The 13,791-nt window shown below is 35.3% G+C and overlaps 1 protein-coding gene across 11 annotated transcripts in view; it reads right to left on the minus strand.

Moving 5' to 3' along the window:
* Nucleotides 1-13,791, minus strand: part of ARAP2 (ArfGAP with RhoGAP domain, ankyrin repeat and PH domain 2) — a 189,152-nt gene that overhangs the window by 144,818 nt on the left and 30,543 nt on the right. For 10 of the 11 annotated variants that reach the window (XM_003128906.4, XM_013978574.2, XM_021101087.1 and 7 more), the window contains 2 exons: nt 13,266-13,357; nt 11,424-11,777 (listed from right to left, as the gene is read on the minus strand). In XM_003128906.4, the coding sequence (XP_003128954.1) occupies nt 11,424-11,777; nt 13,266-13,357 (446 nt within the window). Of the gene's footprint in view, nt 1-11,423; nt 11,778-12,887; nt 13,028-13,265; nt 13,358-13,791 lie in introns of those variants that run through there. The other variant, XM_021101094.1, reaches the window with a different exon arrangement.

Genomic DNA, 13,791 nt, shown 5'->3' on the forward strand with positions numbered 1-13,791 from the left:
GGCAGAAGACAGGAAAACTTCTAAAAACTCAAGAGTTAAATTCAAAGTTTCAGTTCCCATTGTGATTTAGTGGGTTAAGAACCGGACATGGTCTCTGTGAGGATGCAGGTTCGATTCTTGGCCTTGCTCGGCAGGTTAAGGATCTGGCATTGCTGCAAGCTGTGGCACAGGTAGCATTTGCAGCTTGGATCCCGCGTTATGGGCAGGCTGTGGGTAGGCTGGTAGCTGTAGCTCCAACTCGACCCGCAGCCTGGGAACTTCCATATGCCACAGGTGTGACCATGAAGAAAAAAAATCCAAAGTTTAAAATCCCAAATGATGGAGTGAAAAAAAGTTTAGAATATACTGCAACATGTCTTTTGTTTAGTTGAGGCCACTTGGATTCAAAAAGCTTTCTTAGAATTCCATCACCATCTGGATAGACAGTTTGAGATCCGAGGCATCATCCAGGAATTTAACATTCGTGTCACAGAAAAATGCCATCTTCTCCACTTGGAATGCGCCCTGCCTGCTCTTGATGTGGCTGGCTCCCACATCAAGCTTTTGAGGTTTTAATCAAAACCTCAACTACATTAATAAAATTAGAGGAAACAAACACCAATTTAACCACTTCACCCTTAAGTTCATTTTTTGCTTTTTTTTCAAACATTCAGGATCAGATCTTTTTATGACAATAAAAACTTTGTAAAATACCTTGTTATTAGGGGAAAAGTAGACACTACAGAAAACTTGAAACATTCGCCACATAATTTTAAAATACATTTCAGAGTTAAACATTTTTAAATATATTAAGATGCATGCATTTGATACTTTCCTACTTAAAAATGCAAATTAATAAATCAAATGCTTCTAATACTAAATTTATATAAACATTGTTTAATCTTTTACTTATTAAATGTTTCAACATTCAAATAGCTATTTTCTATATGTGAACTTCAATACTGAATTCTAGTAATTAGTTAAAGATAATAACTTACAGTTAGAGCCTTTCTCACAATATAATCCACCTTTCTAGCAAATGGAAACTTGGATTTAACATGGGTTAGCCCTATAAATTAATCAAAACCTCAACTATGTAAAAGGGAGATTTTGAGAAGTACTGTGCTTCTAAATGTCAATGTACAGTTTTAAGTTAATAAATGTGAATCCAAAAACTCTAAGAATTATCTTTTCTATGCAAGAGTTAAATATTTTTCTCATGTATTTACAAAGGCTAATATCAGACAACTAAGTTTAGTATATTTACATAAAATTAATCTATTAGACACAACCAGGGATTGCTAAAATACTTTAAAAGTTTTTGCTGACATAAATTATGCCTTTCCCTCAAATTTTATTTGAGCTTATTTAGTAAGTGTTAAAAAAGAGAGAGAGGAGTTCCCGTCATGGCGCAGTGGTTAACGAATCCGACTAGGAACCATGAGGTGCGGGTTCAGACCCTGCCTTGCTCAGTGGGTTAACGATCCAGCGTTGCCGTGAGCTGTGGTGTAGGTTGCAGACGCGGCTCGGATCCCGCGTTGCTGTGGCTCTGGTGTAGACTAGTGGCTACAGCTCCGATTCGACCCCTAGTCTGGGAACCTCCATATGCCGTGGGAGCGGCCCAAGAAATAGCAAAAAGACAAAAAAAAAAAAAAAAAAAAAAAAAAAAAAAAGAGAGCGAGACAAAGTATAAAATACAACACCACTCTACACCACTCTAGCCTGTGTTCTTACTATTACAACACAAATTAGATCTGAAATAATGGTGAATTATTACACAGACAAGAGATTTTCAAGCCTCAGTCAATAAACGATATATTTGGCACAATAATCTTGATAATAAAAATAGCAGACCTTTTTACATAGTGCTTTGTTATAGGCACTGTTGCAGGCCATATACAAATATCAACTAATTTAATCCTCCAAATAATCATATGAGGCAAGTAGCATTATTATTCCCATTTTACAGATGAAGGCACGGAAGCACTGGCAGGTTAAATAATTTTGCTGAAGTCACACAACTAATAAAGAGCATGCCTGTGAGTCAAATCCAGGTATTCTGGTCCCAAAGACTGTGCCTTTAACCACTACACAAAACAGACTCCTGTACATTTCATAGCAAAGCATCCTGGATATCCCTTTAGGTAGTGATAACATGAGCTCTACCCATTTAATATGTGAGTTCAATTTTGCAAAGTGCTACAGAATTCCTTTGGGGAAAAAAGGTAAAGTAGACATGAAAAGTATTAGCCTAGGTTTTATCCTATTTTGTTTTTTAGGGTTCTATTCTAAAGGGAAACATTTCTTTAAGAAGCTTTTTCAGAAGAATTTATAAGTTGTGTGCAATGGTATTGGATGGGTTTCTATAAGCTCTTCCCTTGAGCTCTGGTAGGACAGGTGGTGTAAAGTTTCAGCTGCTATCATAAATACAGCCTCACCACCTGGTGCCAGTTTTTGTTGTTTCTAAATTGTGTGTCTTAAAAATTCTTTTTAAATAATAGTGTATATACAAACAATTAAATCTCTATTTATGAAGTATATGCATGAAGTCAATCCTGCTTAATTGCATTCCTAAGAGCTAACGGGTTCTTTTTTTTTTAAGATTACATCTTTTAACTTTAAAAATATTCAAAATTAGACAAGCATGATAACCAATGATACTAATTTCAAGTGGCAGAGGTTACCAAATTGTCATCTCTAAATATCACACAACTGAAATGAACCTCAAAGTAACTAAGCCAAATTTATGGCTTTTATTAATCATGGTATTTTAATCATCACAAATATACTTCTCATCATTCTAAACAATATTTAAGAAAAAAAGTACCATAAATATGCAGTTCCAGATTCACCTGCCTTGTTTGCATAATCCTAAAGAATTACATGCATATTTTATCTTGTTTTCTGCTCTAATCCTAACTAGACTCAATATTTTTTAGAACTACAGTCTCCAAAAGTATAGATTTTGGCTTATTTATCAATTTTTTATTTAGCTAATCATTTATCTAATTACTCTTAAGTATGAGGCTTTTTTTTTTTTTTTTTGTCTTGTGTTTTTAGGGCTGCATCCGAGGCATACAGAGGTTCCCAGGTCAGGGGTCGAATCAGAGCTACAGCTACCAGCCTACGCCAGAGCCACAGGAACACCAGATCCGAGCCATGTCTGCGACCTACACCACAGCTCACAGCAACACTGGATCCTTAACCCACTGAGCGATCAAGCCCTCAACCTCGTGGTTCCTAGTCAGATTCATTTCCACTGCACCACCATGGGAACTCCAAGTATGACGCTTTTAAATGCTGCAGAATTAGTTATCAAGTATTTTATAGATACACATACACGGAATTATTATAATGTTTCTATAAAATATCACACTTTTCTATTCTAGAGTGCATTTCCTTATTTTAAAGCAAACCAAAATAACAATTTCCAAGATTATATGAACCAATATGAATTGGGGCTGAAAAAGTCAAACCAAAACAAAAATTCTCCAAAATCCCAGCTTCTATCTCTGCTTTAAAAGAGAAAAAAACAAAATTTAATAAAAAAAAAACTTCAAGTGCTAAAAGGAGTTTTAAAAGTTGATGATAATGCATGAATTTTAATGTGTAACTTCCAATTACTACAATATTTACAAAGAGTTTAACACATACATGACATGATATATGAGAAGCAATGTTAAAAAGACTCAGACCTCTTGACTGACTAGAGTTATACTCTGTAATAAACAAAACAAAGCAAAATACAACATAAAACTAGCTTCTAGTTAAAGATGATCAATTGAAAGTTTGCATTTATCTCTACTCCTCCCAAACATCAAAGGATTAAAAAAAAAAAAAAAAAAAAAAAAAAAAAAGGCGTTCCTCTTGTGGTTTAGCAGGTCAAGAACCTGACTAGTATCCATGAGGATTCGGGTTTGATTTCCGACCTCACTCAGTGGGTTAAGGATCCAGCTGCTGAAAGTGGCAGTGTAGGCTACAGACATGGGTTGGACCTGGTGTTGCTGTGGCTGTGGTGTAGGCCAGCAGCTGCAGCTTTGATTCAGCCCCTAGTCTGAGAACTTCTATATGCCACAGGTGCAGCCATAAAAAGAATGAATAAATAAATAAATAAATAACTACAAACCAACACTGATTACAGAAGTAAATGACAGTAACAGTATTAGGAAGCTGGGAAAGCCCAAGGAGAGATTGCAACAAACCTAGGAGGCTCCAGAGAACTGAGTGCTAAGCCTGCAACAGATCGAATTGAGAGGAAAACCCATCTACTCACAAAATCTCAGAACCTCTTCAGGAGATACAGGTACCAGGTAACTAAAGTGACTATGATAGCGAGGGGAAGATTTGTTGCAAGGCAATTAAAGAGATCCACCTGCACCCCTCATCACCCCATCCCAGAATGTATCCCTTACTTGAGTGTACCTCCTCTTCCTCAACAGCACAGCAGAGTTTTATTCACTGGAGAAGATCAAACAGGGGTCTTTGGACCGGCAGATTTAGACAGAGCTGAAGGTAGGGGACAGCATTACAAACAGAAGAATCAAGTAAAAGTCTACACCATACATATTTATACTCAAAGTCCACATTCCCTGCTAAGCTCCCTGAAAGCTGTTCACCAGTCTTATCACCCTCAATAGGGAGACTCATTTAAAAGATACTGGCATGAGGAGACTCCAAGCAAACATATAAGGAAAGACCTAGAAGAAACAGCAAGACCCACCAGAACCTGCTCTAATCAGCTTTGTAGGATATCACTTAAAAACTAACAGCCCAGGGAGTTCCCTCCTGGCTCAAAGGGTTAAGGCGCTAGCATTGTCATTGCTGTGGCTCTTGTTATAGCTGTAGTAAGGGATAGATTCCACATGCCACAGGGTTAGTCTTCCACCCACACACCCCCAAAATGAACAGCTCAAACAGAGAACAGTTCATGAAAGGAAGAGGCAATTGATGTGGCAAACTTCATTGTTGCCTTATTTTAAGAAATTGCCACAACAACCCAAACCATCAGCATCTACCAAGCCACTCAGTTAGAATCCATCACCATCAAGGCAAGACCTTCCACCAGCGGAAAGCCAAAGGCTCAGATATTGGTTAGCATTTTTTAGCAATGAAGTATTTTTAATTAAAAAAAAGTTAAAAGCCCAAGATTAACACATTTGAGGAAAATATCTCCAATGTAAAAGATGGGAAAGAAACCTCTTCCAAAAAATTCAAAGAAACACACTATGTAAGAAAAGAAATCTTCAGAACTCTTACTAATATACACAGAGAGATAAGAGAATATCTTGTCTATGGAACAATAATAGTATAAGAGGAGCAGTCAAAACAAAGAAAGTGCTTTCTATATTAAAGACAACAACAAACAAAAGTGGGTTAGAAAATACAAGCTAAATAGGCTTTCTTAGGGCGCTATAGGATGGAATTGATATGTGTATATATTTGGTTGCTTCACAGATTTATAGTTCTGAGGAAGAGTATGTAGATAAATGAATTGATAATGACATAAAGAACTAGGCAAACCAAGAAAAAAAATCAATAATTATTAGTTTCAGGGAAAACTAAATGTTACACATGAAAGAAAAATTAATCACAATATGTTGCAAAGCTCAAATATGAGTAGCATTTACAGACATTAAAAGTATAAAACTAAATACAGATATAACCTAAATATTTTACATAACTACTTCAAAAGAATGATTAGATGGGAACTGTGTCTAAGTGGGGGTAAGGGGGACAGTGGGGAAAATGAATAAACATTATTATATTCCACAGTAGTGCCTCAACAGTTAACAGTTTTCTAACACCGAAAAGTCAGAATGAAACAGCATGAAAATATTAAGATAAATAAATTCCAAAAGAAACTACTAAAAGAAAGTAGAAAGTGTACCTCTTACAGAAGGAGAGGAAACTTGCTTTTTTTTCCCCTCCAGTTTTTGAGATATAATTGACACACAATGCCATGTAAGTGTAAGGTGTACATCATAATGATTGGATTTACATACATCATGAAATGATTATCGTTTAGTAAATATCCATCAACTCGTATAGATACAAAATTAAATAGAAAAATTTTTTCCTTGAGATAAAAACTCTTAGGATGTACCATCTTAACAACTTTCATATATAACATATAGCTGTGTTAATTATATATATATATATCATGCTGTATATTATAATATTTATCCTATAAACTGGAAGTCTGTACCTTTTAATTGTCTTTATCCAATTTTCCTTCCCCTCAGGTATCTTTTTCTTAATAATCCATGCAGAACTTTAAGATACTTTAAACAACATGCTTTCATAACCAACAAAAACCTTAATTTTAAAATGTGAAATGATATGATTTTTAATGTGAATATATGATTTCTTTACCTTACAGGTAAAGGTAAGAATTGACTAGAACTTACTTTTGGTAATACTGTCAAAGATCACCTGAAATAAAATGATGCTCTTCTGAAAAGAAAACCTGAGGTTTATTGAGCCCCAATTAAGGGATGTTGTTGTCAGGCCCAATGTTATCATCTTTTCCAACTGATCTCTTAGAATAAGTCTTGACCTTGTACTTTTATGTGTGGGAAACAGAGGTTCTGAGACATTGAGTCACACAGCAAATGAGTGATAGCTTAACAATTCTAATTTCTGATTCCAACACCCTCATTTACTTCTCTGCAGCTAGACTGACTGAAAGAAATTAGCCATGTTATTTTTAATAAACATTAACACTCAGAATGTTTCCTCACATTGCAAATAAAATATGGGGAAGCATTTTATTTGCTTGGCAGTCTTCGCAAGTGATGGATGATTTGAGAAATGGTCAACTAGTTCACCAGTATAAAAAGATACTTTTCACCAGAGATTTAAGATTCAACTTTAAGTTCAATAAGGTGACTGGTACATAACACCCTGGTCACACAGAGACTTGTCAACTTTCCACCACGTCTGCTTTTCACTGAAAGGCTGGGCACAGGACAGCATTCCCAGGAGGCTTGACACACTCACACATTTATGTTGTAGGTGGGCAAGTGCTCCACTAAAGCAGCCTTGGAGACTCTGAGCACAGGCTGGAAAGTCAGCCACTGACAAAGGAACTAACGTCCCTCCAAATCATGAGCTCCTGTCTTGTAAGTGGTCTCTCAACCACTGTCTGGGATTTGACCTCTTTTTTGATATTTAACCACTGGCCTTTTCATTTTCCTGAGTCCTGTGTTCAATCTGGACAGCAATCCACTGGCAGCTTCTCCCTCCTGGTCCTAGAGTCCAGCTTGCATCTTCCATCAAATAACCTCAACTAACCCTTCTCTCTATTTCCTAGATTTCAGGACATCCAGATATCACCTATGTCAGTACCTTTTCACTCCCTCTAGCTTGAAAAGTATTTCATCTAAAAATGCCAGTTAAAGGGGTATCCATTTTCCAAAGGTCAACCAAGCTGCTATTTCTCTTGCCTAGAGGATCTCTGAAGAAACATTTTTGCAACCCCTCTGTAACCTTATGATTCTGTACTCTGTGAACCTTTCTGTACCAATTACTATACTTTGTCCTTTGAGTTTATTTTTATTTGTATATTTTCTGCCCTAAAAAAAGATACAAAAAAAAAGAGAGACAAGGAATACATCCTGCTCAGTCTTATAGTTTTCCACACATTCTTAGAGTATTACATATACACTAATTGCTGAGTTAGCCTCATGTGTTTAGCTTCTGCTGTCCCAGGCTCCCATTACCCGTAATGCTTCTCTATGTTTAAAAATTAATAATAATAATTTCTTTTTAAAAAAGAGGAATTTAGCTGAGAAAGAAAAAAGTTCTAAAATATCCTGTCAAGTGACATATAAATTCCTCAAGATACATTGCAATTTTTATAACTATGCTTGATGCTTAAACTGAATACACAAACATCTTTAGAAACCAACAGATTAAAAAGTCAAAAGGGTTTCCTAGTTACAGATATTCTTGGATGTTTCAATATGTGCTTCTCCTAGATGGGGCGCGGCACATTCAACCATATTCTCTCTTTAAGGCAACTCACAGCATTTTTCCTCTGAGCTACATAGTCAGGAAATGCCAGAATACATTCTATCCAGTTTTTCATATTTGCACCTACTTACACTTGCTAAAAAGCTTGAGCTTATTAATTATAGGTAGGAAAGGAGGAAGAAAAGTGATTTGAATTTTTATCCTCAAAACCCAGTGAGTTTTCAAAAACAAGTACCATTTATTTGTTTTTCATCTGCTTGGTCAGTTTGAAACACTATAAACAGACCCAGGTTCAATATTTTATCAAGTTTTATCCACATGATTTTTTAAAGCCAATAATATCAGGCTATATTATAATTAGATCATTCGAATGGTTAAATAAATTTTAATATTTTAATCTCAACTGGAAATTTTCTATATTTCTCCAGTTGTATGTATTATACAGTTATTTTCTTACTAAATATTGGGCAGTTTTCACATACTGTGCATTGATTCAGAACTGGAATTTCCATTTCGAAAGCAAACACTCACTCAACCATGTGAAATAAACCCAGATTATGAATTCGATTATTTTGTTTAATGTCACTCATGACTGAGAACAGTTTCAAACACTATTTGGGGAAGGATAACCGAGTATGGCTATTATTTATTTTGACAATATTTGTGTGTGCCTTTAGGGGGAAAACAGAATTTCAGTAAGAACCTGGGGAGTCCACTGCTCTGTTAAGTTTACCAGCACTATCAGTGGAATCTGCAGATTTCCAACCAGTACAGTTTTCAGAGTTTAGTTTTTATTACAAAATCCCTATAACTTTTTTAAAATGCAGTTTTAGAAACATTTAAAGAAAAAAATGATATCTAATGCTAGGTTTTTCACTAATTCATCCAATAACAAGCACTAAGAGCATCTATCACATATCAGGCAACGTTCTAGCTGCTGTGGATACTGCAGTAAACAAAAGACAACATAGATGACTGTCCTCACGAAGCATACAGGAAATAAACCAATCATCTAGCATATGAGCTATGGGAAAAATAAATTAAGGGAGTGATGAGGCAGCAACAGAAAGGGGAAGTGATAATATTAACATTGGTGCTCAGAACCTCAATGCTAAGTTCTTTGAAGCAAGAACTAGAGGGAAGTAAGGTAGAAGCCACGATGCTCTCTGGGGTAAGAATATTCACGGCAGAAAGAAGAATAAGGGCAAAAGTCCCTGATAGGACCTCTAGATCAGATCATCTAGATCTAATACAATAATAAAGTAGTTTTCCTGTTTTGTCAACTATTAGGTTATAATTTTTGATGTGGGGCCCAAGGGAGATGGAAAAAGCTGGAATAAGATTTTAGCCAACCCTTGAATCTGTTTTAAACTACTACAGCCCACAAGCAAAACTTAGACCATTAAGTGTGTTTAAAAATAAAGTTTTATTGAAACACAGCCTCATTCATCAGTTTACATATTCTCTGTGGCTGATTTCATGCTACAAATTCTGAGTTGCTGAGCTCCCACAGACACCATATGGCTATAAAAGATTAAAGTATTTCTTATCCGACCTTTTTACAGAAAAAGTTGGCTAATACCTTAATCGAATTCAGAATGCCTTCAAAATCAATGCTACCTGTACCAAAGAGTCATGTGACCATGAATAAAACAAAGCTCAGTAAACTTTTACATAAGGAATGGGTAGGCATGACTTTGTCTAATTAATGAGCATCTTAAAATCCTCACTATAGCCGACAGAGTCTAATTAGGAAAAAGAAGAATGTAGATTCTACTTGTGGTCTGAGAAATACATGCTTGTTGACTAGTTACACATATTTCTTTCAAGCAATTACAGCAATATAATCATGGAGTAATTTCTTGGTGACATAACAAGCTCCTTTGTTTACTATCTGCATCCTGGTTATCTTGGAAAATGACTCCAAAGTCAGAAAACTCAATTATTTTCCTTAAAATGGAAAACTATAAATCCTAAAAGCTCACAGCTTCTAACCTCAGGCAGGTTTGGAATAGAAAGGATGGAAAGTCAGAGTTCTGATAGACAGGAAAAATGTTCTGTCCCAGATGTGACCCATAACAGTGAAGCTTTCTCAGGGTGCCTGGAGCATAAACACGCTGACCCTGTCCAGAGTGAGGTACCCCCAGAGATCATGTAGGAAACCACAGCCGCGGGGGCTCTGTACCGAGTCTGCTAAATCATCTGGTGATGCTTTGACAGAGCACTGGGATCTCCCTAAACATTTAAATCCAACAGAAATGAAAGATTAGAGACTATTCCAGCTCATGGTTCAATTCCACCAGGGTGTACATTTGAGTGATGACTCATACCTTTACAATTTGACGAGGCATTTACCAATAATACTGATGACTGATGAAAAGTAGACAGAGCTGACTACTTTGTCATCCTAATGGAACCAGAAAATGGTGAGATAAAAATATGTGATACCAGGAAGTACTCTGCTTCAGCTTAGTCAACATTTAATTTGCTCAAAGGATGCAATCCTATAAAGTATTAACCATATAGTAACTAACCATGAAAGTGTTGGCTTTTTTTTTTTTTTTTTTGCTTTCTTAAGAAATATAATCCCTGCTCCCTCTAGTCAACCGATGCCTCTTCTGATAATTTTTTGCAAATAATATTTATTTTAGGTGAAAATAAGGCTTTCTAGAAATGATGCACCTTTTGGGGGGAAGAGGAGAGAAAACCAGTACATTATAGGGACTCACCACATCAACTATTTGAATATGAGAGATTAAATCCCAAAATAATAATTCACAAGACACATTTCCTGTAAATACTTCAAAAGGACATTCAAAATTTAGGATGCCAGAAAACAATTCAAATTAAACATAATCCCTCCCCAAAGATTTCGCAGTACTGTAAAATGCTTAAAGGACAGAAGTTTCTTTGTAAACATCTGAAATGATAAATCTCTTTTAAAAGTATAATATTCAAGGGACTCCGACCTTTTGTGCGACATTCAAAAATCAAAACAATATATCAATAACAGTGAAGCCTAAAATCTAACAATGATGTACTTTCCCCCAACTACAATAAGCCTTGTATTCCTAAACAGAACACTGTTATAATATGAGCAAAAGCCAAACAGTGTGGGCCAAGTAATACTAACTCAGCCTGTGTTGTTTTTCCTTTGCTACAAATTGAGAAGCAGGAGAGCACATTTTGGTGCAAAATTTATAACTAACATTAGGGATCTGATGTGAAATCATAACTTTCAGTTTTAATTTGCTTTTTAAGAACCTTAACCCAGCATTCTACAGAACACATGGCACAAGATCCCTCCTGTATTTAAAGAATAGGATTTGCAAAAGTGTATCAAAAGTCCCTAAAAAACTGTATCTGTATGTGTGATGGGTGGGAAAAGCAACAGCAACCTAGCAGAATTGGATAAACTTGAATTTTAAAAACATGCCACTTAAGAAAAAATAAAATAAATCCATACATACCCTTGGGGACAGAGTTTGTCTAGCCATCCAGATTTAACCTTCTTTACAGAAGATCCATAAAAACAGGCATAAGGAGATATTACATTTGAAGAAATGATGGATGAATCAGCATTTCCACTTGTTGAACTTAGTGGATAACTGTGCCTATTAACAGGGTCCAAATTCAATGCTTTTTGGGTCCGAGATTTAGATGGCTTTGAATTTTTTCTTCTTAAACTCTGAAAACATTCTTCTACTGTTGAATATTCTGATTCTGAAGCAGAGTCTATAGGAAGATTGTTTTTGTCCTGTCGAGGTATCCAAATATCTTCCACCTTGTCTTCAGTTATATTCTCTGTCCTGTTATCATATATGCTAAACAGAAAAAAAAAGAACAGTGTTATTATTTCCCAGCACTATAAAGGATGTAAACCATAGGTTACTTTTTCTATTTATAAATAACCAATCACAGAAATTTAAGGCCAGGAAAATATTAGAGTTTGATTAACTCATCTGATAATGTTTAAAATTCTTTGACAAAAACAGAAATCTCTCATTATCCTAACACATATTTGAATACTACTAGAGGTATACTTTTTCTTGCGCATAATTTAATTTGATCTATTTATTTTGGGAGGTAGGTGAAAGTGGTAAGGATGGAGATTGCCATATTCTTCCTCTCACAATTTAAACATCTTCACCAGCACCATTGAGTGGACAGCCACTTAAGGTCCAACATCATGGACCACTACATCCTGAATTTGGAGGTATCATGTCCACATGTTGCCCCTTCTCTGGCTCTGCACGAATTGATTCCCAGAAAACTATGTTCCATCATAATGTCATAAAAGAGAGTACATCTGACTGGTGAGGGCTTTAGTATCATTTTGCAACACTAATGAGTAAAAACTGCACCACGTTGCTAACTAGAAAACAAGAAAGGTCCAGGTACATTCAGAAGGTAAAGGTTGTGTAACATGTAATATTTACCGGAATACACAGTCCCTAAATACAGTCCTATAGATTTAAGGAATGACAAAACAGATCCGCTCAGCCATTTACATATAATAGAACTCATTACAAAGAAGTTTTCGCTACTCCTCGAAACAGATATGCCTGGGGGTCAAATGACATCCTCTTGGACACAGTGTTCTAAAAACCACTGGTTCCTTAAAGAAGCTTTTAACTTGGCCCCTTCTACATGTTGCATTATAATAATTCATATCAAATGCTTACTGAAGATACTCAATTATTCAGTTTCAACCTAAGGAAACCCTCAACAGTATTAGCCTTGGAAAATGAAGGATGAAATAGAAGACAAAGATTAGGTAACCTTGCAGTACACCAAGTGCTAACAAACCTGAGAGAAAAATTAAATTTAACTTGGTGCCTTACGAATGGTTTAATTTCATGCATGACCCAAATAACTGGATAATTTTCAAGTGGCTTGTCAATGCTGAACTTCTAATAAAAAGGATACATTACATTTGTATAAACTCTGCACCTCACATAGCGACATTTTTTGCACGGTCTCTTTTTTCTTCATATTAATGTAACTTCCCATCTTTAAAGTGCAGTCATGGTCACCACATATTTGCCACTTTGGGGAGGTAAGAGTGGCCTCAATTAGGAAAAGACAAAAATAATCTGCAACAGAATATATAATTGATTTACAGACTCTAAATTCAATTATTAAAATAAGTACTGTTATTGAAAGAAAGGTTTGAACTTACCAATAAGTAAGTTTGTTATGTGGTAAGTAAACTACATTGTTAGAAATAAAATATAAGCAAGAATGCAACATTGCACATTGCGTAACATTTTAGCCAAAAGAATTAATCATCATCAATCATGTACTCATACCTTGATTTGACAAAAAATGAACTTCTTTCAGTAGTTGTCTCCCCTTTTGGTGTTTCTTCATGCATCCAAAATTCATTCTTTATAGATTTCTTCTATAAAAAATATACATACATTTTTTAGCAATATTCTATAACTCCACAATATCTAGGTTTAGTTTTATTAAACAAATACCTAATTGTTTAGATCAATTTTCAATAAAAATGTACTTAATTAGGAAGACTACCAAACAGTAGACTTTTGATGCCTTTTTCAATATTTTATTTAAATCATTAATAACTCATTTCAATTAAGAACAGAAGACAGTAAGACTAAAATTTATTTACTTTTACTTTCCCAATTATTTTTTGTCTTCCAACCTCTCTTTCATCACGACTAAGAAATTAAATATCCAAAAAGCACAGTACTGAAGGGGAAAGACTAAGTGATAAAGTGAATAATTATGATACTGTAAAGAGTTAGAAATCCATCTATATTTAGGTTTAAGGCAAAATAAAATCTAGGAGGTTTTTCAGTTTGGTTTTGTGTT

This window comes from Sus scrofa, chromosome 8, assembly GCF_000003025.6.
Source record: "Sus scrofa isolate TJ Tabasco breed Duroc chromosome 8, Sscrofa11.1, whole genome shotgun sequence".
Classification (NCBI taxonomy): Eukaryota; Metazoa; Chordata; class Mammalia; order Artiodactyla; family Suidae; genus Sus; species Sus scrofa.